The 25709-nt window shown below is 46.8% G+C and overlaps 1 protein-coding gene across 3 annotated transcripts in view; it reads right to left on the minus strand.

Annotated features, from left to right (window-relative positions):
• SHISA6 (shisa family member 6) overlaps positions 1–25709 on the minus strand; it is a 1379883-nt gene that overhangs the window by 280142 nt on the left and 1074032 nt on the right. For all 3 annotated transcript variants that reach the window (XM_085616777.1, XM_085616776.1, XM_085616778.1), the window contains one exon: positions 1354–1407. In XM_085616777.1, coding sequence (XP_085472903.1) covers positions 1354–1407 — 54 coding nt within the window. The remainder of the gene's footprint in view (positions 1–1353; positions 1408–25709) is intronic.

Genomic DNA, 25709 nt, shown 5'->3' on the forward strand with positions numbered 1-25709 from the left:
TTCTGACGTCAACAATAGGCCCAGGTAATCTTTTATTTCTAGGAAAATCCCACATAAACCTCAATTATTGGGTTTCAAATATTTTGCATAATACAAGTTTTTTCGTATTCTTTTTGCACAAGTTTTGCACGTGGGAGCTTGGTTTGAGTCAGAAATGGCACCCAACTCATTCACTAGGAATCGAACTTGCATTTCTACTAAAGAACATACACTGAGCACAATTTGCAATTAGTCGACCACCAAAGGCACTTAGCAGGTATCTGCTATGACTTTTGCATATCATTCTTGAGTGTATAATTTTTAAACAGGCAACCACGAGCAGTAATTTGGGTGGCACACATTACTTTCAGGGAAAGTCTTCCTATTTTGTACGAAAACATGTACACAATTTTGTCCCCCTCCCCCAGTCAACATGAACATTGAGTGCATGGAAAACATATTTTCATGCTTATTTTAAAGTCTTTTAATTGTTATTTAAATACATGCGCTTGGCGAGGAAAAAAAAAAAAAAAGTTGGTTAACCCAACAAGCTTTCAAAACCACAACATAGAAAAAGAGGCCCAGATAGGCCATCCTGGTGTCAAGTTTTGGCAAGAAGGCATCCAGATAGCCCTTAGACATTACCTAGCTGTCAGTGTAGCTGGGAACCCCAGCAGATCTCTCCATTCCCTTAGCTTGAACTGCTCTTCCATGAGAGCGGATTTGGGAACAGGCTTGTTTTTGTCAGCACCTTGAGGTAGGAAGCTGCAAGGGGACGAGTGGGCGCTGTGCATTCTACCAGTGTCAGTGAGAACGACTTTCTGTGATCAATAGTCTACAAGTAGGTGGCAAAGACAGGAAAGGGCAGCACGAACTATAGGAACTGTATGCATCCACACACGCAAATGAAGCCCGTTTTTAGGTGACCAACCCCCCAATGGGTGCAGACAATGATGACCAGTACAGGAAACAGAGCTGAAGTCACTACCTTTCTACAATGCGAGGCTAGAAGTTAAAAGAAGCAGCTTGCAGCTGCTTGTTCTTGGGTTTTTCGTTTTAGACAAGGAGCAACAACAATACTTATTTTGATTTTGTTTTTAAAAAGAAAGGTTTTCTTAGTTTTTGTGCCAACTATAATTTGTTATCAGCTTTTCAGCAAAGGGGCTCTGTCCAACTTTTGTCAAACTTTTTTTTTTAAATTGTAAAATTATAGCAGAGTGTACCAATTAAAAACAGCACCAGCATGAAACAATATTTCTAAAAATACATCAAACTACAGATAAGGACATTTCAGTCCTTGTGGTCAGCCATGGCAATGTGGAGCATGACGTCTCTCATTCACGAAGGACAGAGACGAACAAGACATCATCTTACCGGTCATCCGTGTAGAGAGTTCATCCGTGGAGCCATGCCTTGCCCTCTTCTTCCCTATATGAATGAAAGATGGATAGTTGAAAAATGGATGAATGGCTTTGCACTCCTACGTGAATTAAACCAAAAATATGTGACTTTGAAAAAGAAATAGGAAATATTTGAATTGCAGCTGTGAGGTCGAGGCATTGTTACATGAAAGATGCATGAATTGGATGAATGTATTGAGGAATAAGACCTATTATAATAAGATAGAAATGGAATAGTGCTGCCAATGCTGCCCACCTGGTCTAATTCATGCGTTTCTTAAAGTCCCATACTATGTCACATATTTCTCTATTCAATTTACTGCAACATCATGACTTGAACTTCGTAAATGTGAGAAAGTAGATTATTAGTTGGAGACACCAATTCACAATGTCACAATTCCACACCAAGTCCAGTTAGTTCTCAATAATTTAAACATGAGTTCAAACTTTGGTAGCTCGAGAACAGAGCAGACAGGCTTACCATAGGAGAAATGTGTAAAGCATTTATCAGTTCCCAAAATAGTTCAAAACTAGAAAACACAACACAATAAAATTCCCACTCCAATGAAAATAAAATAGAGAACATTTTAATAAACTAATTGACAACAAAACCACAAAAATCCAGTTACAGAACTGGAGATATGATTTTTGAAAGTGTTATGTCAAAATCGCACCTAAAAAGGCAAAGTGCCAATCGCCGTCTTCTGGTCGTGCTAGAATGGGTCCAAGTCAAAGGTTAAGGCTGACTGCGAGCTACTGCCATATAGGCACAGGAACCGGTGGAAAGGTGTGTCCCAGTAGAAAGTTTACCTTGTGACTTAGATTTTCTGAGAAACAGTCCTTATTGATGGGTGGGCTGCAGACTGGATCAAAAGACAGTATCAATGACGGTGGCCTGGTAAAGCAGGGGTGCTCAGAGGTAATGTCGGGCCTGTTGGAACCTTGCCAAGGTCGATGTCAGGAAACTCCGCAAGGTCAAAATCTAAAATCCGCATCTAGGAAGATTTCGTTCTAGTTGTATGTTGTTTCTGCGTCAGCCTAGTTGGAAGCCCTTCTATGATCGGGCTTAGACAGAAACCTTTCTGGAATCTTTTTAATGGGGGAAACTGGCGAATTAAATCTGAACTGTGATTCAACAGTGGCAGCTACAGCTTACCAATGGTCTCAGTTGCCATTGGCTACCTGCAGAAAGCATTCTAAAAAAGTGTCCAATTTTGCAGGTGTTAAGGTGAGAGTAGTACACTCTAACACCCGCTAAGAGTCTAGGACTTTTTGGTCACCACTTTGGGGTTAAAACTCACTCTCCCAGGAGCCACCAGCAAGGTCTAGGGCAAATCAAGTTGGAGCTGGTCAGCTGGACTCTTAGAAAAAGTAGGCTTCTTCTAGCTTGTGTGGCCCTGTAACATAACAGAACGTCAGGCAAAATGTCCCTTGGAGTAAAATTCTTTGTCCTGGTTACCAGTGGGAGAAAGTCCAGCCCCTGAAGTCTCTCTCCATAGGCTCAGCAGCAGATGCAGTATTTATTCTGTCTCCCACAGGTCCAGATGTGTTCTGAAGAAGATATCTAGGGAGGCCTCTTTTATGCCTGGCACCAGCTTGTGGGGAGGGGGTGAATTACCTGACCAATAAGAAAACACTCCCAGGGGCAATACTACCCATTTTTACATCACTTGTTGGGGTTTGAACAATGCCACAGAACACAGCTCTGCCAAAATCTAACATGGCTTTCTACCCATGGAAAAAACCCTGGGCACACCCCTGAGACGTGTCCAGGGTAATAAAAACCTCCCCCTTTCAAACCAGTTCTGAAACAGGTTTTTCCACCACTGGGATTGGTATCATCCTGAGTACCTGGAAAATGAAAATGGCCGGCCTAGGTGAGAGTTACAACTGCTGAGATAGGGGATAGTCCTTCGAAGCTTGTGCAGTTGGTGGGCACATTCCCCAAGCCATTCTGCCAGAAGGAGGTCACAGCTCCTCCCCATTCAAGGCACTTTTGTTTCTCTACTTGGGAGCCATTCACATATCATGGCAGGGGGCAGCAGGCTGCCACGTGACAGTTGGGAATTTAATCTGAAAAGGCTACCAGAGGCTTCAGGTAGAAAAATAGTGACTTTCTGAACTTACTATATCTGAGATAGACATAATTCGACTTTGGCATTACATTGGATTTTGATTAAAAATAGGTGTTCAAATATATTTCTATCTAGCGTCAATCTGAAGTTTGCTTTGTTAAGCACAATAAGGTAACCCAGTGAAAAACTGGTTTGGGACCTTTTTCACTGTAAGGACATGGTAAAACATTCAGTAAATATTCTCTACTTTTAAATACTATGCATCCTGCCGCAGGACTGGTAAGGCCTGATTTAGGGGTGACTTAGCAGTATTTAAAAGGAAGATTTTGGGTTGTTAGAAGGATGATTGTAACATGTCAAAATGGCAGTTTTTAATGCTGCCCAGCTGGGCTACTGTGGCAGGCTTAAAGTAATGCTTTACATTGTCTATTTAGTTGATGCATAATACGTGCTGTTGCTCACTAGTAGCATTTAACATACCAGCCTTGGGTACATGGTGTACCATATACTCATGACTCATGTGTAAGCTAAATGTGACAATCAGGATTTTAACTAATGTAACCAGTTTTTAGGGGACAAAAGCACATGCATTGGCACCTGTTAACAGGATTCCTTTAAAATTATAAAGCTTTGGCCAGAAGACAATGAATCTTCAGAGGTATTGATTCATGCAGGAGGTATATATTGGGTGCTTTAGCAACCTTGCCTGGTGAGGTAGCGTTGTTTGTCACCATGGAATTGTTAGTCAAGTGTGAGGAATTAGCTATAATGAACATTGTTTTCCTAGCATTAAAGGGAGATTGCTTTTTGTTTTTCCACGGTTATCTTCTTGAGCTGAAATGACTCTATTGAAGTCCCTGCTCAATATAGTAATGTTCATCTTCATTGTATTTGGTTGGTGTTAGACCTGGTCCTTTTGACAGGCTTACCCCCAAACATTTTGCCTCATATTTTTCTGACCCTGTGTTTGTTGGATATAGGATTATGGGCACGTTACCACTGCTTATCAGAGCTAAAATGCATATACTCTCTGTATAAATTGTGAAAATGATTGGTTATCCATGATTGATATATTTGATTTACTGGTAAGTCCCTAGTCAAGTTCACAGTGTGTGCCAGGGCCTGTAAATCAAATTCTACTAGTGTGCTTGCAGCACTGAATGTGCCACCCACATGAGTAGCCCTATAAATGTGTCTCAGACCTACCACAGTAGTGTCTGCATGCACAGCTGTAAACTTCCATGTTGTCCTGCCATGTGCACCCGCTTGCCAGGCCCAAATATTCCCTTTCCTTAAATGTAAGGTACCCCAATGGGAGGCCTACGGTACCCTCATGGGCACTGTGCAGTGTATGTGAAAGGTAGGACATGTACTGGTGTGTGTGACATGTCCTGATTGTGAAATATTGTGCATTTTGTTTTTCACTGTTGAAAGGCTTTCTGTCCCATAGGCCTATCATCGGGGCTGCACTGTAACATGTTACATGTGTAGCTTTCCATAGGGACAAGATAGAACAATTGAGCTTAGGCGATTTTTAATTTCTGGGTTTGAAAATGCCACTTTTAGAAAGTGGGTATTTTCTTACTTTACCATTTTGTGTGCCTCTGGCTGTTTGTGTATTTAGTGTCTGGGGTTTGAGTGACAGGAGCTGGGGATGTGCATTCACTCTAGATAGTCACTAGGGGGGTTGAGGTGTGCCCTGCCTTGCATGGGTGACTCATCACTGGGCTGAATAGACCTGGTCTGCATTTAGAATGGTGGGAGGAGTTTCTATTGCACCTGAATAGGCTATGTCTCTTTTTTCACAATGCTGTCTCCACCCTCTGTGGTCATGCTGCACTAGGGAGAACAGGACTTGTTTGGACTGGGTTCAGAGACCCTTGCCACAAAGAGAACAATGACAATATGGGGTATAAGTGTTGCACATAACTCAAGGACTTTAGATTACTTGAAGGAACAAAAGGACCCTGCCAAGAAGAAGACTGGAGGGTCTGTGTGAGGAGCATTGATTTTTCTGTGTGAGCGATGGGTTGGTCTGCAGTTGCTGCTTCTGTCTGTGATGAAGGAAACATACTGACTCTTTACCCTGCTGTGGTATCCTGCTTGTGAAGGACTCTCTAAGGGCTTGTGCATGGGTGGCACACACCATGCACTTTAATAGGGACTTACCAGTAAATGAAATATGCCAATCATGGATAACCAATCATTGGCACAATTCATACAGAGAGCATATGCTCTTCAGCTCTGGTCAGCAGTGGTAAAGTGCCCAGAATTCTAGAGCCAACAAAATCAGGGTCAGAAAAATAGGAGATAAAAGGCAAAAGGTTTGCATCTAACAATGTGTCTTCTTTATACACCTTTAGGAAAAATGATATGCAGCCAGAGAATTAGACTCTAGAGCTTGCTGCACTCCTAGGTGTAAAGAAAAGCAACATGACAATCCTGGAGAGAGACACAATCACACACCTCCCAGGGTTAATTACTTATTAATAAGTCCCTGTGTGGACCTCCCAACCCAGGCCCTGGCCCTCCCCTGGGGTAATTCCTGGAAATGCAACTGAGCCCCAGGTGCTTCGTTGCTTGAAAAGAGCCAATGTTTGCTCACCTTAAAAAGGCATTGGGCTGATTTCGTAGTTGTGGGGCTCATTTTACACCTGGTTGCAAGTTCTAGAACCAAACAATTTTAGGAGGCCTCCTTTCCTCCAGGGTGATGTGCCTCACAGGGAGCTGATTCCACTGGCTCCCTGAAGCAGCTTTCCTTCTGGCCTTTGTATCTGGTCACAGAAGTTCAGGGCCTTCCCCCAACTGGCCCTAAGGGGGTGGAAAGGGGCCAGCTTCACTGACCCTTGGAGAGACCCACTGGTCCTGGGATCAACTGGGGCAGAGCCCGTGTTTCTTTTGGGCATCAAGGATTTTTTTCTTTTGGTTGTCCATCGCTGTTGTAGTCCCATGATCCATCCGCAAAAAGCACAAATTCACATAAACAGCTCTCTCTCTCTCTCCCTTGTGCAAGGTTTTTAAAAAGAAGGTGTAAGGTTTTAGATGCCAGGCACCTTTGGCTAATCCTGGGGTGCCGCTTCACCTCTCCATCCATGTCCCAACCCTCCTGCACAGCATGCTAGGACACTTCAAGATGTTGTCATCAAGAAGTCACTGGTCACATCTCTTCTGGGGGCCTCAGCTCTGCCCCTCACTGACATCACTGCTGGGGCTATTTGCACTAAAACGTCAAAATGGCAGCCCCTTCCTGGTTGACTGCAGATGTCTGGGCTCCTCCTTTGTTCAGTGGGCCAGGGCAGCCTGAGCCCTGGTACAGTGTGACAGCTAATTAATGGATACAAATTCCTCATCCACCCCTTCCTGCTCAGGGGCTAAGGCAACCACTGTTAATTATACCTTTTGTGTGGAGTGGTCTTTGTTCCCTATGCTGGTAATTAACTTGGCCCAATAGGGTGACAAAAGGCCTGGACGCTGATCCTGAGCAAAGCCAAAGGAATTTGACAATTCTGGATGGCCTATCAGATGTACATGTGTGTTCTTGTCACTTCCATAATTCATCTTGGCACATGTTTTGCCACATAATGATGGACTTTGTGGGCCAAAGGGAAGAAAAACTACACGCTATTGTACATATAGAGGGAAATCTGCCTTAATAAAGAATCACTGCAGATAAAACAGTAAATCATACTGGCTTTACCTATGAGTGAGTGCCCGCTCATATCGAAAGGTCTGCCCAGTTAAATATCTAACCCTGCAGATTCCACACTGCACCAGTCTACCTGTGCACAGATAACAGGCTGCACAAGACAGCAGTCTCACACACTCAGAAGAAACATGTGTACATATTTGTTCATGTGCAACATGACAAGTGCCTATTAGCCTTGCTGCATCACAGCAGGCCTATCTTAAAAGGAAGGAGGTGGATGTAAACATGTCAGGTCCATTTACCGTGTGCATACTGTGGGTGCGGCACATGTATTAAAAACTCATCCACAGTAAAAAGTCTAAAATCGGCTAACCTAAAAACAAAAAATCTGGGCGCACTAATTGGGTGGAACCCATTTTGCAACAGTCTTTTGTTTTAAAACTGAAAATCCTCGCTGCATTGGATGAAACTGAAACTATAGCCACCGCAGTGGAACCACAGGTCATTTACTTGAAGCAGGGTGGTTCTGCTGATGCTCTGGAGGATTCAATTATTAGCTGAATAATCTTCTAACTACCAATACAGAAACAGACTGTCATTTTTTTGTGAGGTGAGGGAAAATCCACGCTGGACAGAAGTGAAATTCAATCACATGCTGTGGAACTGACGGTCAGATACTTTTCCTGACAGGTCACGGGGAAGCAACAGATGGCCATATAATCCTGAATGGGCACCACTAAGAACAAACTATCTGAGACCAGATAAGCTCTTTCATAGGCAATCAAACAGGCATTGTCATGTGTAAGAAATTGGGTTATTGGTTGACTGGGGTGTGACCTTTGGTCAAGCAGCCTTGTCAGGGTGAGGCACAAGCCAACCCTATATTAATCTGTGAACAACCCTCTGGTACTTTGGCACAGATCAGTCAGGCTTAACTTAGAGGAAATGCATAAAGTGAAAACACCACAGACAAAGAATCCCACTCCAAGTTAGCAAAATAGATTAAGTTTTTTAAGCAAAACCAGATAAAGATTTTAGTAAAAGTAGCTTCAAAAAGCACAAAGCGCCAACTGTGGATCTCTGGTAGCTTCAGACTGGGACAAAGTTACAAGTTCAGTCTGACTGAGATGGTACCTGGGCTAGCTACAGCAACCCTGTTAGACCCACTGAACAAAGGAACTTCAATCCTAGTTTCTCAAGCGTTGTGTGAATATGCGAAGATATATTCCACAGCCAAAGCTGTGCATCGGTTCTGAGGTGTGGTGAGACTGTAATAAAAGGTCCTGCATCTCCATTGAGTATCCCGTAGACGAGGGCTTGTGATGCAAAGTCTCGCATTGAGGATGCTGCGCCCTCGAGGTGATGAGTCAGTTCCGAAGAGCTGTGATGCTGTGAAGCAGAGTACAACGTTGTTGTCAAGGCTGCGATCGATGAGGGACGTGAGTGCCTGTGCTGAGGATGCGTCAGGCACTGGCAGTTCTGAAGAGGCTGCGGAGGCGATGTGGGTCTTTGCGATGGGTACAATCCATGAAGCAGTGGTGATACGTCGATTCTGCATGGGGTTGTGCCATGCAGCAGAGGAGATGCCCCTGTTTGGCTGGATCCACAAAGGCTGGCAAACACCTTAGCTCCATTTACAGGGTACAGGACTGGGGTGGCACCACTTGGCAGGTTAGACTCATAGACGACAGATCCCAGGTGCAGGGTTGTTGGAATCCTATTATATCCCTGAGGCTTCAGATCAGGAGGCCAGTGACATAGACCTTGGCGACAATCTGGGGTTCTGGGTTCAAGAGATGCAGGTCCAATCCTTCTCACCCAGGCAAGAGGACAGCAGGTTAGCACAGCAGGGCAGCAGTTTCTTCAAGTCAGCAGTCCAGCAGAGTTACAGCCCTTTCAGCACCACTGCAGTCCTTTGTCCTGGCAGAGTAGCAACAGACCTTTGTCCTGGCAGAGTAGCAACAGACCCAGAAGTGTACTAAACAATTGGTGTGTTAGGTCCAGTATTTTTAGCTAGTTATGCCTTTGAAGGAGGTGGAAACTTCTAGAGGCAGGCATTTGAAGTGCACGGGTGCCCTGCCTTCCTGGCCCTGGCTCCAGATTAACTACAGGGGTTATGCAGCCCTTTGTGTGGAGGCAGGACACAGCCTATTCAAGAGTAAATGGGTCTGGGTCCAGCTCCTTCCTTCCATCCTGCCAGTGATGGCCCATCCAGGATACACCTAGGCTCCCTAGCCTGTGGTTCTCTAGGAGGAATATACAAAGTCCAACTGTCAACTACACCCAGTCATGTCACCAATAGACAGGCTGCAGGCACCAAATGGCTAAGGCATAAAATTGCTAACTTCTAAAAGAGGCATTTTCAAAATTATAACTTGAAATCCAACTTAACCATAAGTTGGGATTTTTAATTACAATACCAAGGACACAAACATGAACTGGTTACCTGCTCCCATTTGGAAATTACAGCTTATTACATGTAATGTGGTAATTTCAGTGCTATCCTATGGGCGAGGAAGAGTTTTTTCACTACTAAAACTTAAAACTACATGTTCTCCTTTTCAACTACATTACATTCTGCCCTCTGGGCTATACAGGGCCTACCTTAGGGGTGACTTATATGTATTAAAAAGAAACGTTTTGGGGTCAGGGAAAAGATTTTCTTGCCAGGTCGAAATGACAGGTTAAAACGGCACACACAGGCTGCAATAGAAGGCCTGGGTCATGTTTAAAGTGCTACTTATGTGGGTGTAGCTATCAGTGCTGGGTGTGTGTGAGTCTGAGTGGGTCTGTACTGCCTGCATAAGTGGCTCACTGGGTGCGGGAGTGGGTGCATCACTGCCTGAGTGAGTCTCTGACTGTTTGAGTAGATGTCTAAGTGGGTGCATGAGTGTCTGAGTGGGTCAGTGACTGGATGAATGTGTTTTTGAGTGGGTTTGACACTTGAGAAAGACCTATAACATTCTAAGTGAAGCTTGCAGTGAGAGAGCATAGACAGGGTCTGCACTTGTAGTCATCATCCATGTTTGAAGGACAATTTCTAGACAAGGTTGAAAAGGTTGTGTCAGTACTTGCCAACCTATATGAGAGAGTGTAGGTGTACACCTATATCAGTGCCATGAGATGTTTATGGTATGTAACTGCCTGCAATAAAACCTCCATGGCTGTCTAAATGTGTATGTAAATGGCTGCACCAATACTTCAGTACCTGTGTTCGGCAATAGGGAGTTATGTAAGTGTCACTGCAACTACCTTTGCATCTGCTGATTCCATAAATAGTTTCTGGTGAGCGACTGATTGTATAAGTCATTCTGTAGCAGTCTCTGTAACTGGAAGACAGGTTCTATGCATTTGTGAACTTGTATGTCAATTATTTTAGGGATTGCATACTCTATGAAGTACTTGGCATAGAGGCCTGCAAGTGCACAAGTAACTTATTCAACTCAAAAGGACATCTCTCAATCTCTTAAGCACAAAACAGAATCCTTAGTGCAGCTTTCGATACGACAGCCCACAAACTGCTCTTGCAACGGCCTAGGTCAGGTGGGCTAGATGGAGTTGCTCTAAAGTGGATGGCTTCTTTCCTCCAGGATCACAGTTTCCAAGTTTCACAACGCCCACATATTTCAAAAGCATATCAACAAAGAAATTGCCTTAGGAAAACCCTTAAAATAACACATTGGGTTTGAAACGCGTAGACCTTTCTTTTGTGTCTAAACAAATTCTGTTTGTTTATAGAAAAGTATCAGGTCGTTAGCAATGTACAAAAAGCGTTGAAATTTCATTTTTCTATGACCTGAATACAAAAACTGTTTAGCCAAAATTCTCCCCTGGTCTGCGTTATCACTTAAACTGGTAACTTTGGTGCTTTTTTTCAACCATTCCCTTGGGTTTCTTACTCCGTTTTCTTTTCTTCCTTCTAATGCTGTGGAATTTGAGCTCCCTCAAAATCATAAAATCAGTATATGTATTGTTATGTTTCTGTCATGAATGTAAAGTATTGTTTTATGTTTGTATTAGTTATCGTGGTTCGCTAAATGAATGATATGGACAATGCTCACAAAAGTAATAACATGAACTAGAGAGTCCTTTTGTCAAATAATGAACTTTATTTAAAAGAAAATAAAAATATTTATTAACTATTTCAATCACTTTGAGTGTCACGGGTGATTGTTTCTGAATGAGATGGTAAATAGGTTATCAGTACTGGCAATGTCCTTGTTGATTTGCTTATAGTTTGGTCAAGACTTATTGATTAAGGGCCAGAACCCTTTATTGATTGTTTTTTTTCACATATTTCAAAAAGCATTGAACTCTCACAGGGGGTCCCACAAGGCTCAATTCTGAGTCCAACTCTTTTTAATCTTTACATTGGACCCCTGGCAGAGATTGTGGAAAGATACAATGTCACCATTGTATCTTATACGGATGACACGCAGCTTGTGGCCACTTTGTCTCATAACTCGGAAGAAGCAGCCAGTTTTCCTCTTGTCTGAAGGGCCTTGCTTCTTGGATGTCTAGAAATTGCCTCAAATTGAACGGTAGCAAAATGTAGATCCTGGTTGTGGGGAAATCTCCCTCCATCTGGTCCTCAGCATGGTGGCCACAGATTCTGGGTCCCATACCCACCCCGAAGGAGGGAGTCAAAAATCTGGGAGTCTGGCTGGACTCTTCCCTCTCCTTTGAGACACACACAAGGAGGGTTGCAGGGAAATGCTTCAAAACTCCTAAAATGTTAAGGAAAACCTTATATATCCTCCCTACCTCAGCCAGGAAAGCCCTGGTCCATGCCCTTGTAATGTCCCAGCTGGACTATGGAAATGTCCACTATTTGGGAGCAAGAACAAATGTCTCCATAGACTGCAATGCATTCAGAACGCAGCAGCTCGCTTAGTTCTCAATCTACCCAGGAAACCTTCCTCCCTGAAAGCTCTTGAATCCCGACATTGCCTGCCTAATAACAAAATAATTATTTTCAAAGCCTTGTGGTTCTGTCATTGGAGCTTGCAGGGCAAAGGCCCTAGCTATCTCCATAACCTACTTGTCCTCTATAATCCGACTCGACATCTTAGATCTACCGGAGCCTATCAAAGGTTCCAAAGTCCGAAGAGCAAGAATGGGTGCACGCTCGTTCGGCTATTTGGCAGCCAAAAACTGGAATGCACTACCTCCTTCTCTTCGTGCAGAGTCATCAGAGAACCTTTTCCGAAAACCCCCCAGAAAAGTTGGCTTTTCCAGCTATGAGGCTTGTGACCTCTTCTTCTCCTGTTACTGTGTGTTTTTTTCAGTTTCCAACCTTTTTTTCTTATTGAGTGGCCTTTAGCGCGGGGACACACCAGTTGGTGTAACGAGACGCTTTATAAGTGGTATTATTATTATTGCATACCTACAGCATGTCTTAGAAGTTTATTATGTGCACTAAAACGTAGGGTTGATACTTGAAAAAGACCTATAACATGCCAAGTGAATGTTGGAGTAAGAATAAACAGGCATGGTGTGCACTGGTAGCCATCACCCATGATTGACAAACTATTTCTCTGCATTGTTCAGAAGGCTGTGTCAGTACTTTCCTACATATTAAAGTGAGTGTAGCAGTACACCTGTATGAGCACTATAAGATCTTTAGGTAAATGGTCTGGCTTGTGACTGTGTGTTTTAGTAGCACTACGGCTGTCTAAATATGTATGTAAGTGGCTGCACAAATATTTCAGTCCCACTCTAAGGGAATAGAGAGCTATTAATGTGGGACTGCAAATACCTTTAAGTCTGTTGCAGGCATAAGTAGTTTCTAATAGGTGACTAAATGTATATATGCTTCTGTGGCAGTCAGATTAGGCTGCAGAGAGGGTCTATGCTTTTGTGAACATGTATATCAGTTGCTGTAGAGGTGCATACTCTATGTAGTACTTTGCATAGTGGAGTACAAGTGCTCAAGTACCTTATTCAACTCAAAAGGACATCTGTCAATCTCTTTAGCACGAAACAGCATCCTTTATGGCATGGGTACTCACAAACTTTCTCTCGGGGGCCAAATTTACAGTGTGGTTTCTAGGTGAGGGCCGCACCTGTGGGGGCGGGGCCAGTGGGGGAGGGGGCGGGGCTAGACCCCAAAAAAACTATGACCATGAGGTTGAACACAGGCCCCTGCAGCGGATGCCTTCGTCCACTGAGCCACCAGACCAGGCATTCGCACATATCCTATCTATCTATCTATCTATCTATCTATCTATCTATCTATCTATCTATCTATCTATCTATCTATCTATCTATCTATCTATCTATCTATCTATCTATCTATCTATCTATCTATCTATCTCTTGCTCTGTCTCACTCCCTCCCTCTCTCTGTCTCCCTCCCTCCCTCTCTCTGTCTCCCTCTCTCTCTCTCTCTCTCTCTCTCTCTCTCTCACACTCTCCCTCTCTCTCTCTCCGTCTCCCTCCCACTCTCTATCTCTCTCTCTCCCTCTCCCTCTGTCTCCATCACTCTGTTTGTCTCCCTTTCTCTGTGTCTCCCTCTCTCTCTGTCTCCCTACCTCCCTCTCCCTCCCTCTCCCTCTCCCTCTCACTCTGTCTCCCTCCCTCTGTCTGTCTCGGTCTGTCTCCCTCTCTCTGTCTCCCTCTCTCTCTCCAGCCCTCTCTCTCTCCCTCCCTCCCTCTCTCTCTCTCCCTCTCTCTCCGTCTCCCTCCCTCTATCTCTCTCTCTCAATCACTGTTTGTCTCCCTTTCTCTCTGTCTCCGTCCCTCTCTGTCTCCCTCCCTCTCCCTCTCTGTCTCCCTCTCTCTCTCCCTGTCTCACTCACTCTGTTTGTCTCCCTCTCTCTGTCTCCCCCCCTCCTCCTCTGTTCTCCCTCTGTCTCCCTCCCTCCCTCTCACTCTGTCTCCCTCCCTCTCCCTCCCTCTCTCTCTGTCTGTCTTCCCCCTCTGTTTTTTTAGTGATTTGGCAGTTGAATGTAATAAAGTTTCAAGAAAGACGTATTGGAAAGAAATTATATTTTTAGTGTAACGTTTTTAGACTTTTGTAATGCAGCAAAAGATGACGTAAAACAGAACCTCCGAAAAACACAATAATAAGAAACATAATGTCTCAAAGCTTACAGAACCGATTGCTATGGAAAGAAATATTTGTACATCTGAACAGAAATAAGTTGTGTTAAAATGTTGCGATGTGTTTCCGGGCATGGACTAAAAGGGTTGAAAATCACTTTGTTGTGGCACATGTAGGTAAAGACAAAGGGTAAATACAAAAGGTTTGGGTCAAAGGTTGTGAGCACAGTTATCAGGCTGCTGGGTCATTGTTCAGGCTTTCGTTGGATGGCCTCTTCACTGAAATCACCAATGGCGATGTCTTGGGTCTCTCCCTCTTTTTCTGCTGCTCGGAAGCCTCGAGTCGTCTGGGTATGTTTAGGTGTACGTGGGGCAAACCCTGCTCTCCGACTTTACTTTCTTTCTCGTCTTCAGTGTCTTCCTCCTCAATACGCCCCACTGATTCAGGGTCCTTACTGTAGCGGGGGGCAGGGTACAGTGAAGGGAAGCCTCCGTCCCCCCTGAACCGAAGCAGATGATGGGCAGCCCTGTTTTTCCCCAAGTTTTTGAGGCTGATGGCAGGGGAAGCTCTTCCCCCTCTCCCTCTCTCCCTCCCTCTTCCTCCCTCTGTCGCACTCTGTCTTCCTCCCGATGTCACCTCACCCCCTGCTCTCACTCCCTGCTGCCCTCCATCACCTCACCCTGCTGTCCTCGTCACCCTCAGTCACCTCACCCCGCGCTGAGACAGCTTCCCAGGAACACACACAGCTGCCGCACCCAAGTACTTCACAGGTCTTTTAAAGACCATTCACTTGTTAATGAGGCTTTGTTGTATTTCACCTCTTCTTAGTGCCCCTGCATCTCCACTCAATCCGAGTGGAGATGCAGGGGCGCTAAGAAGAGGTGAAATACAACAAAGCCTCATTAACAAGTGAATGTTCTTTAAAAGAATCACCCGGCCCCCATAGCTCGCAACCAGCGATATAAAAAACACACAGGCATATGATGTCTGCAAGGTCCGTGGGCCGCCAAGGAAGGCTTGCCGGGCCGCTGGCGGCCCACGGGCCGTACTATGAGTACCCGTGCTTTATGGCATACAAAGAGCATATCCTAGAAATGTGTTCTGTGCACTAAAACATGGGTTTGAAACTTCATAAACACCTATAACATGCCAAGTGTAGCTTGCAGTGTCAGTCCACATACAGGGTCTGCACTTGTAGCCATCTCTCATTTTGAAATACTATTTCTCTGCATAGTTGAGAAGATTGTGTCAGTACTTGCCTACATATCTGAGAGAGTGTAGAAGTACACTTCTATCAGTGCCATGAGGTGTTTACGTAAATGTGCTGGTGTGTAACTGTCTGCTCTAATACTTCTCTGGCTGTCTACATGTGTATGTAAGTGGCTGCAGAAATACTTCAGTGCCTGTGTTAGGCAATACAGAGCTACATATGTGTCACACGTTTCTACCTTTAATTCTGCTGCTTGTATTACTAGTTTCTTGAGAGTGACTGAATTTATATTTGCTTGTGTAGCTCTCTCAATAGCTGAAACAGAAGCATTCTTTTTTTATGAACATGTATGTCAGTTGCTTTACGGACGGACTACTCTACGTAGCACTTGGCATAGGGGCATGCAAGTGCAAAAGTAACTTAGTGAGCTGAACAGAACGTCTCTCATCTTTTAAGCATAAACCAGCATGCTTTATAGCACACCTATGCATCTCTCCCATGTGACTTTTGCCATCTGAATCTTGGATTATAGACTTGACAAACAGCTTTTATGTGGCAAATCAAGCTACAAGTGAAAGTGAACACACAGGACCTGCATTACTAAGTATCATCCATGTTTGAATTTCTCTAACTGAATGAGAAGGTTGTGTCAGTACTTGCCAATATATCTGAGAAATTGTGGGGGTACACCTGTAGCAGTGTCATTAGATGTTTAAGTAAATGTTTTGGTATGTGACTGTGTATTTTAGTATCTTCCTGAATGATTAGTATGTGTTAACCCTTTCATGCACATTTATAATGAAGTCCAATATGTATGGGTGGTTTGCACACTTCTGACATTGGGCTATACTTGGGCTACATGTGTGTGATATTGCTGCTATATTTGGGCTCCTTTCTCTCTGGTGGCCATCCTAGGAGACTTCTTTGTTATGAAGCTCCCTAATCTCTTAATTTCCTGCATTATCCTCAGTAGAAAATGCTTTCAGTTTTCCATTTCTATTCTATCAAGATGGCGGTCAGATGTGCCACACTTCGTGCATACATCAAAATGTTAGCACTCTAGTTGCTCATCAGAACACCTTAAAAACTGCTGATCACCCGGGGGTTACCTGACATTCTGCTGCTGGTGTTGAAAGTGCATGTTTCAGTCTACATGTCAAAATGTTTAAATTAAATATTAGAGGAAAATATTTGAGAACTCAATTAAAATATGTTCTAAGTTTTCTTTCTACAGCATCAACAATAATTTCAATTTCAAAATGAAACTCCTCGTTTAGTTCCTTTCTAAATTAAATGTTTCAATTTTTACCAGTTTGACTCAAACAAGATGGCTTCGTTTGTGCTATACTTTTTTCATAAGTACGACTATTAGCACTCTTTTGAACACTCCGGGAGGCTGCAGTAGAGCACAAGGTAATCGAATGACAGGCTGCTCCTCTTGAAGTACATCAGGAAGATATTTGGGATCTCACTTAAAATGTGTCCTAATTGTTCTGTTTGCAACACTAACCATAATTTATGTGGTAAACTGGACACCCTTATTGTGTTTCTTTCTAAATTAAATGTTTTATGTTTTACCCATTTGATTCAATCAAGATGGCTTCGGGTGTGCCATACTTTTGTGATAAATAAGACTGTTGAAGCTACAGTTGTTCTTTAGAACACTCTGGGAGGCTGTAATAGAATACATAGGAATCAAATGAAAGACTGCTCTTGTTGGAAGTACATGTTTTACTAGAATGTCACACTTTGTTCTCATATGGCTATGAAACAGTATGAATTTGCAGAAAATATGCTCTCATTTTAGCTTCTGGAGTACCTTCTATATCCTCTAAGGGAAAATCATGGTAAAACTATTTTCTCTCAAATATGATTGATGTACTTCCAGCAGAAGGGTTTTTTCGCAGGGTAAAATCACCTTAGAACACACCACAATTCCAAAAATGAGTACGGTACCATCAGCAAATGATTTCTCCTTTTCATGACCCACAAAACCTGCCATTCACTACACTGCATTTCAATGGGGTGCTATCATATATATTGGGTCCAAGATGGCTGCCAGTGCTGGAGCAGGGTTTTCAATTTTAAACCAATTACCTGTTTCATTTTCGTATGTCATTATTAAAAGCACTACTGATTAATTAGTAATTACTAAAGATTTGTCGAGTCTTGTCTAACCAACCTTATTAACAGAAGAATTATACGTGGGAATGCAATTGCATGGCTAAAATAATAAGTGAACTAAGTTGGTGAGCAAATTGACAGAATAGATGTTGCTTATGTGATGTTATTGTGTTTTGCGCTTATAATAAATATGCATTAATGGCTTTTATGTCGCAAATGGCTAGATAAATACATACACATAAGGGTATTAGCAGGGGAATAACACTGTATAATCATTTCCATGTAGTAATTATAATTTTGTGTTTTCTTCGCTTAAGTTGACCATTGTAGCCTGCTGTAAAATGGCACCCACACGCAGCCTGCATTCGAGTAGATGAAAATATGAAAAGAGGCTTTGCGTTGACTGCGACCCTGTCCTCTGATTGAACTGAAAAGCCATGAACATGACCACAGATCTGGGAGTGTTGCCAGATGCCCCTGAACATGAAGAAAATGTTGCAACCCAAAATCCGACCTGATGAACTTATAATGGTCCCATGGATGAGATACATTTTATCCTAAAGAGACATCCGTAGAAGTAACGAATTAGCTATGGACTTCTAATTTCTATTTAGAATTTGAAACTATCAATACATGAGAAAATTCGGGAGGAGCCTAGCGCGCAACCAAGATGGCCGCGTAGGTGCGAAGCTCCCGAGGACCTCCGCGACCTCCTGAATTAATCCTGATTATATCCTGTCTTTGATGAGGGGACTGTGTCTGTGTACCCGAGCTGAGGCGGCACCCGTTTTCCGTTTTCGAATCGGACCCCGGACACCGGTGGGAGCACCGATCGAAGATTGCGGCCTTCTCCGCGCCGGCCCCCCGGATTGGAGTTGTGGGGCGATCCGGGGACAAAGCGAACAACAGCAGCGGGCAGGGCTGGGCGACTCGCGTACCCCGCGCTTTCACTTTCGCTTTTGCGCCCTCCTTGCCCTCAAGCGAGGTAGGGTTGCGGAGCGGGGTGCGGTGGTGTGGCCTTGTCCCGGTGCCCGGCTGACCCGCCGGCTGTGAGTCGTCCTGCGGTCCAGTGGTCACCCCCCCCCGGAACTCGTGAACTGGTTTATCGGCCCTTTCGAGGAGATTGGCACGACTTTGGGAGTGCGACATGTCCACAAAGCAAGATGGCGACCGGGCGAAGGTGAAAACGACCCGCCGTGGCCCGGCACACCAGTCTAACAGCATGGACCGCTACACCCTCCAGAAGGGATCTCCAGAGGCACCGCGTACATCCCCCGCGGGCCCGACTGAGGCGTCTGCTCAGCCCGCGGATCTGACCCTCCGGGACGTCATGGGCGCCATTGCCGAGATGAAGGCCTCGGTGGACCAGCGCTTTGATACTCTGGCGCAGAAGATAGACTCGGCCCTGGTGGATGTGGGCCTGGTGAGAGCCGACTTGTCTAAAACAAATGACCGGGTCGATTCCCTGGCCCGCACTACCTCGAGTCTCACTACAGACGTGGCGGCCCTTCAAAAGGAGGTGCACCGGCTTGGCCAGGCGAGCGCCCTGATGGACCGTCGATTGGAGGACTCCGAGGGTCGGGCCCGGAGGAACAACGTTCGCATTGTCGGGGTGCCGGAGGGACGAGAGGAGGAGGCGGCAGATTTGTTTGTGGAAGACCTGATCCTCACCCGTCTCCAGCCCCGGGGGCTGAGTAAACTTTTTGCGGTGGAACGTGCTCACAGGGTCCCCGGAGGAAGACCTAAGGCCGGAGCCCCGCCGCGGCCTCTCATTGCCCGGATTTTTAACTTTCGGGACAGAGACGCTATCCTGCAGACTTCTAGGCTACAGGGACCGGTCAAGCTCGATAATATGGACGTGAATTTCTACCCTGACTTTACTCCGACGGTCCAAAAGCAGAGACTAAGTTTTCTCGGAGTTAAACGTCGCCTACGGGACCTGAACCTTAAGTACTCAATGCTTTTTCCAGCTAAGCTGAGGGTGGAGGTGGATGGTCGCGCGCACTTTTTTGACCGTCCCGAGGCGGCTGGGGACTGGTTGGATACTCTGCCTGGGGATCGGGGCCGGGGGGGTGGGGGGGGTGCGGTTGGCGGGGAGGGCTCGCCGGATCAGAACTGAGGGGTGAATAGTAGGCCTTGCTCTGGACAACATTCCTGTTACCATTCACTGATCGTGTATGTTCCCCTCCTATGGAGGTCGTACGGGGTCCATTGGGGGCTTTCCCTCCTCCTCTGGGGGACTAGTTAGTTTTTCATTTATGGGGCGACAGGCACACTGCACTTTGGGGGGGCTGTCTGGGCTCATGCAGGGGTGCAGGGAGGGGGGAGTTCTGTTGGGATGGGTGGGCGGGGGTGGAGTGTTGTTTGTTTGCACCGCAAGGCGAACCCTTTACTGTATTGTTGTTTTCGAGATGCTCTTTGGGGGACGACTGATGGCTTCCATGTATGATGGGGGGTAGGGATTTGACTGTGTTATCATGGAACGTTAACGGACTGGGGGATAGGATTAAGCGTGGTGTGGTCCTGCAGTATCTGAAACGAATTTCACCAGATGTGGTCTTCCTGCAGGAGACACACCTTATAGGTAATTCCTTTCATGCCATGAATCGGCGAGGCTATCGCTTGGTGGCCCATTCGGGCTTCACCTCGGGCTCGCGGGGGGTGGGCATCATGATTAAGAACTCGCTCCCATTGGAGATTGATGAGGTGCGCCATGATGAGAGGGGACGTTACACTGTCTTGGTGGGTAGAATGGAGGGCAGAGTGGTCGTTTTTGTATCAGTGTACGTTCCGCCGGGGTTGCAATCTACCACGTTTGCGGACCTGGGGCGCCTCCTCCTTGACCTCCCGGGTGGGCTTCTGGTAGTTGGGGGGGACTTCAATGCAGTGGCTTCTGGGTCTATGGATCGTCATCCCCCCAGGGACCTCCCCCGGGCACAGGCGTGGCTGTCCGGCCTTTTAGATACATTAGGATTGGTGGATTGCTGGCGACTAAAGCATCCCGCGCAGCTGCAATACACCTTCCACTCGGGTGCCCATGGTAGCCTCTCGCGGCTTGATTATGTCCTTGTCCCTGCGGCCTATGCTGGGAGAGTGGGAGAGGTGCGCCATTTGGCGCGGGGTATTTCAGATCACTCCCCACTACTGTTGCACTTTGATGTCTTCCCGAGGGGGGAGGGCAGGGTAGCCCCAATTAATGCCTGGTACCTGCGCGACCCCACTATTCGAGCCGAATTGATCAAATCCTTGCAGCGATACTTTGAGGAGAATGTGGGGTCTGTCCTTTCGGCTATCTCCCTGTGGGAGGCTTTTAAGGTAGTTCTCAGAGGGGAGGCCCTCTCCTTTATCTCCCATGCCCGGAGGCGCGAGCGGGAGGAGGTAACCCGGGTGGAGGCCGAAATTACTGAACTAGAGGGTGACCTGGGGAGCGGGGTGACGGATGCCACATTGCATGTTCTACACCTCAAGCAGGCGGCCTATAGGGCCCTCGTCACGGAGGCGGCCAGGGGCCTCAGTAGAGAGCAACAGGGGCGACTGTATGATGTGGGTGATAAGGCTGGTAAATTGATTGCGTGGTTGGACAAAAAGGAGAGAGCGAGTCGTGTGGTTCCGTTGATCGAGAGGATGGATGGTGTGTGTGTCACCGAGCCGGACGCCATTGTCTCCTGCTTCGCGGATTATTTCCGCGAGGTGTATTCCCCGGTTTCTCCCTGCTCGGAGGAGGATTCCCATGCCCTGCTTCGGGACATCGCGCTGCCCTCCCTTTCGGTGGAGGACAGGGATTCGCTGGACGCTCCTCCCACATCGGACGAAATTGCCCTTGCTATCCGCTCGGTCGCATCTGGCAAGGCCATGGGCCCCAATGGCATCCCTATCGAGCTGTATAAGCTGCGACCGGATGTACTGGCGCCCCACCTGCGCGCGATGTTCCTGGCGGCCCGCTCGCGGAGTTCCCTTCCGCCGGACCAGCGTCTGGCCACGATCGTGGTGATCCACAAGGGGGGGAGACCCCGTGAGCGGGTCACATCCTATAGGCCTATCTCGCTCTTGAACGCGGAGCCCAAAATCCTCGCCAAGGTGCTGGCCAACCGGCTGGTCGGCGTGGTGGGCGATTTGGTCCACCAAGACCAGTCCGGCTTTATACCCCATCGCAACACGGCCCTTAATCTGCGACGCTTGCACGGGGTGCTCGCGCGTGTCCCGTTCGTGCGGGAACCGGCCATCTTGGCGTCCTTGGACGCCACCATGGCGTTTGATACGCTCGAGTGGCCATACATTTGGGCGATGCTGGCGAAGTTTGGCTTCGGACCGGGCTTCGTCAGCTGGGTCAAGTTGTTGTATTCCGGCCCATTGGCGCAGGTGGTGGTGAATGGACGAGTTTCGGCCCCATTCGCACTGGGACGGGGCACGCGACAGGGTTGCCCCCTGTCGCCTCTCCTGTTTGCACTGGCCCTGGAGCCCCTGGCGGAGTGGCTGCGGTGGCACCCTTCCATCCGTGGTCTCCGCTGGACCCCCAAGCATGAGGACCGCGTGTCCCTCTACGCTGATGATATCCTTCTATATCTCGCCTCCCCGCGTAAATCGCTGATCGTCCTAGTTGATGTTTTGCGCTCATTCGGTCGCAACTCAGGCCTCGTCATCAACTGGGCGAAATCCTGTATATATGTGCTTGCCGGGGAGGCTCCGGTCCTACCACGGGACTGTCCGATCCAGATTGCCTCCCAGGGGTTTCGGTACCTGGGTATATATATTACTCTGGACCCGGAGGCCCGCTACGAGCGGAATTTGCTACCCCCCCTCCAGCGCTTGAAGGAGGACGTGGTGCGTTGGCGCCGTCTGCCACTTTCGCCGCTCGGCCGAGCGGCCTTGTTTAAGATGATGTCGTTGCCGCGCTTTCTGTACGCTCTCCAGAACACTATGGACTTGGTCCCGGCGCGCTACTTCCGTGAGGTGGAGAGTTTGCAGCGTCGCCTGTTCTGGGACGGGAGGCCACATATTGCCTTGGCTAAATTGACGCTCCCGTGGTACGATGGGGGGGTTGCCCTCCCGGATATTAAACGGTATTACTGGGCTTCCCAGCTAGCTGCGATTAATCATGGCCTTTACGGGCCCGCCTTGAACCCGGCATTTGAAATGGACAAGATGCTCCTGCCCGGTGGCGACTACAATCGAGCGCTCTACTCTGGCGCGCCTGACCCTCGCCTGACGGGACCGACGCGTGTCATGGTGCGTGTATGGCACGCGGCTAACGCAGCTATGGGGTGGAAGGACCGTTTGACCCGGGCGTCACCGCTATATGCGTCTGCGAGGTTGGGCTCCCTGTGGACCTCGAAGGGCTTCGAGAAGTGGGACACGATCGGCATCAGCACAGTGGGAGATCTCTGGACGAGGGGGGGATTCAAAACTTTCGAGACGCTGCAGACGGAGTTTCAGTTGCAAGGCAGTGAGTACTTTCGGTACTTACAAGTCCGCCACGCGCTGGGCTCCGTCTTCCCGGATGTCGCGTCCATTCCGGAGTCTTCTCCCCTGGAGGACAGAGTGCTGGATGGCCATGTCCCAGACAGCACGATCTCCCTTATATATAAAAAACTGATCAACGACCGATCGGGCCTGCTGACTGGCCTCCGCGAGGCCTGGGTTGCCGATGGGCTGGAATTGGACGACGAGGACTGGATTTCCGCGGTGGCCTCTCCGAAGGAGGTGGCCATCCCGGCTCGCCTTCGCTTCGTCCAGCTTAAGATCCTCCACCGGGTTTACGTGACGGGGCCAAGGCTTCTACGTATGGGCTTTGCTGAGGATGGACTGTGTAAGCGTGGCTGTGGTGCTTTGGCAACTTTCTTGCATATTCTGCGGAAATGCCCAAAGGTGGAGCGATTCTGGCGTGGTGTGCACGCGGTCCTGCGAGTGGTTACGCGTGTCGCGCTGTTGCCTGAAGCGAGGAGATGCTTGCTGAATGTGTGGGAGCCAACTGACTACTCGGTTCCGCAGACGCGGTGGGTGACCCTGGGATACATGATAGCTAAGCGTGACATTGCTCAATTGTGGGGATCCCAGAGGCCCCCGGCGGTGTCGGCCTGGAAAGAACACATGGATTGGTGTATGTTTCGTGAAAAGGTGGTGTATGTTGCGAGGGGTAAGCCTGGGGCGTGGGTGAAAATCTGGGGCCCCTGGAACGCCTATCGCGGGGGTATTTGCGAGCCGCCACTGCTGCCGGCTGCCTCACCAGCTCTGTCCCCCTAGCCGACCCCCTCCCCCAGCCACGGGCACGTGGTTCCCCAGTCCCTGATCTGTTCTCATTCCCCTCTTCAGAGTTTGGCGATTGGTTGGGGTCCCCCACTTAAGGAGCGCGTGCTGTCACTTGGGATTGCGGGTTGCCTTGCGGGTGTGGTTTTTTTTGTGTTGTTGTGTTTCGACAAAAGGAAACCGTATTGTGGGTTTGGAGTTATGTGGCCTGCACTAGTGATATCTCCTGATTTACCTTTTTGCACCGCCAAGAGATTTTTCTGTATATATGTCATATGCTTCTGCCACTCTAGCGGCCGGCCAGACGGTTGTAGGCCCATACTTGTAACTATTTGAGATTGCAATAAACGGTTTCAAAAAAAAAAAAAAAAAAATACATGAGAAAATTCAATGGTGTGGCTTAATGTACCAAGACGACATATTTTCCGCCAATCGACTGTTTTGAAAGTTATGTTTGCAACATTTGGAATGTAAATTTTGGTATAAATATTAGTAGACTAGAGAGGTCTAGCGCCACTTCTTCTCGAACCAAGGATCAGAGGTCCCGACGCTGACGGAGAGGACGGTGACTCTACATGACGGCTAGAAATCTTTAACTTTTTGCTGAGGACCAGTTCTGACTTAGAAAACGACTTTTAGCCAGAATAGGTAAATATGGAGAAAAATTATTTTGCATTTAATTGGCTTTTCTTACAATTTGATTTAGATAAACAATATTCTGTTTGAATTACTGTGTCGGGTGGTTATTTTATTGTTATGTTTATTGAATATTTAGAGTGTTAAGTTGTATCACCAAATCTATAGCAACTAGTTGATCTCATAGACCTCAGGGTACATGCAGATTTGTTGGGTATAGAAAAGTGTTTCCATTATACATGGCACGGATAGAGTGGTAGGATGAATGTTGGTGTTATGGGCCCCACCAGCGTGTGATGTGTGTGTATGCGTTTGACTGTGAAATCACTCCGTCCGTGGAAGTAGAGGGGATTCGGAAGCTCCGATCTGCACCAGTTTCTTGGTAGCAGAATGATGGTTAACTATTGTCTTGATCTGGTGAATTTGCGTGTATATAAGCTTATTGATTATTGATTGGTATTGATATATGTACTAACACTATATGTTGAAGTCGTGTTGAGTTTTATGTAGTGTGTACGGCTTCTGGGACGTAGGAAGTCGGTGACAGTTCCGTAGTAGGGCAGAGGGAAGCGCTGCTCTCGGAAAGAGGCGGGATTGTTGGCCCTGTATGTAGACAGGGGAAAACGGGTGACAATTGAAGTTGCGCGTCACATTGTCTGGGTTCGATGAAGTAGCATCGCCGTGTGTTGCCATTAGAAACGTATTTTCTGTGTGAGAGAAGTGTATATGATAGCGAAGGTTACCTGTGAAGTTCTGGTCTTGGGTATCAGGAATCCTTATGGCATTCCGATAACGCTTATCACTAGAAAGGTAATAGGTATTCTCTAAGATTGTTAGAAGGACAGAGCAGAGGTAAGCGCTGCTTTGTTAACGTGTGTTATAATTCTGTAGTACGACAGACTGTTCGCTGTTCTCGGGAAAGACAGGATTCTGTGTGAATGTACTACATTTTCTGGTGTGAAAGTGCGTGGATGAGAAGGAATTCTGGTTAATTATGAAACTCTTAGGAGCATTCCGGAGAAGAAAGTTAATTGATGCTTGCTAGAAGGGTAGAGTAGAGGGATGTGCTACTTTATCAATGGAAGTAACAATTCCGTAGTAGGGCAGAGGTAAGCGCTGCTCTCGGGAAAGGGGAATTCTCGTGGGAAAGGTCTTTTGCTGTTCTGTGGTTAGCGAAGCAGACAATGGAGATGTTTGTATGTTGTAAGTAGATCTTTGTGATGACTGACAGCCAGTATGGCTTCGGAGTTGTCCATGATTTTGGCCAGTTATGGCCACAAAGAGGTTTCCTGACCTCAAGTGGAACTCCCATAAAGAATGCTGAAGTGGTTGGAAAATTGCTTGAGGCGATA

This window comes from Triturus cristatus, chromosome 7, assembly GCF_964204655.1.
Source record: "Triturus cristatus chromosome 7, aTriCri1.1, whole genome shotgun sequence".
Classification (NCBI taxonomy): domain Eukaryota; kingdom Metazoa; phylum Chordata; class Amphibia; order Caudata; family Salamandridae; genus Triturus; species Triturus cristatus.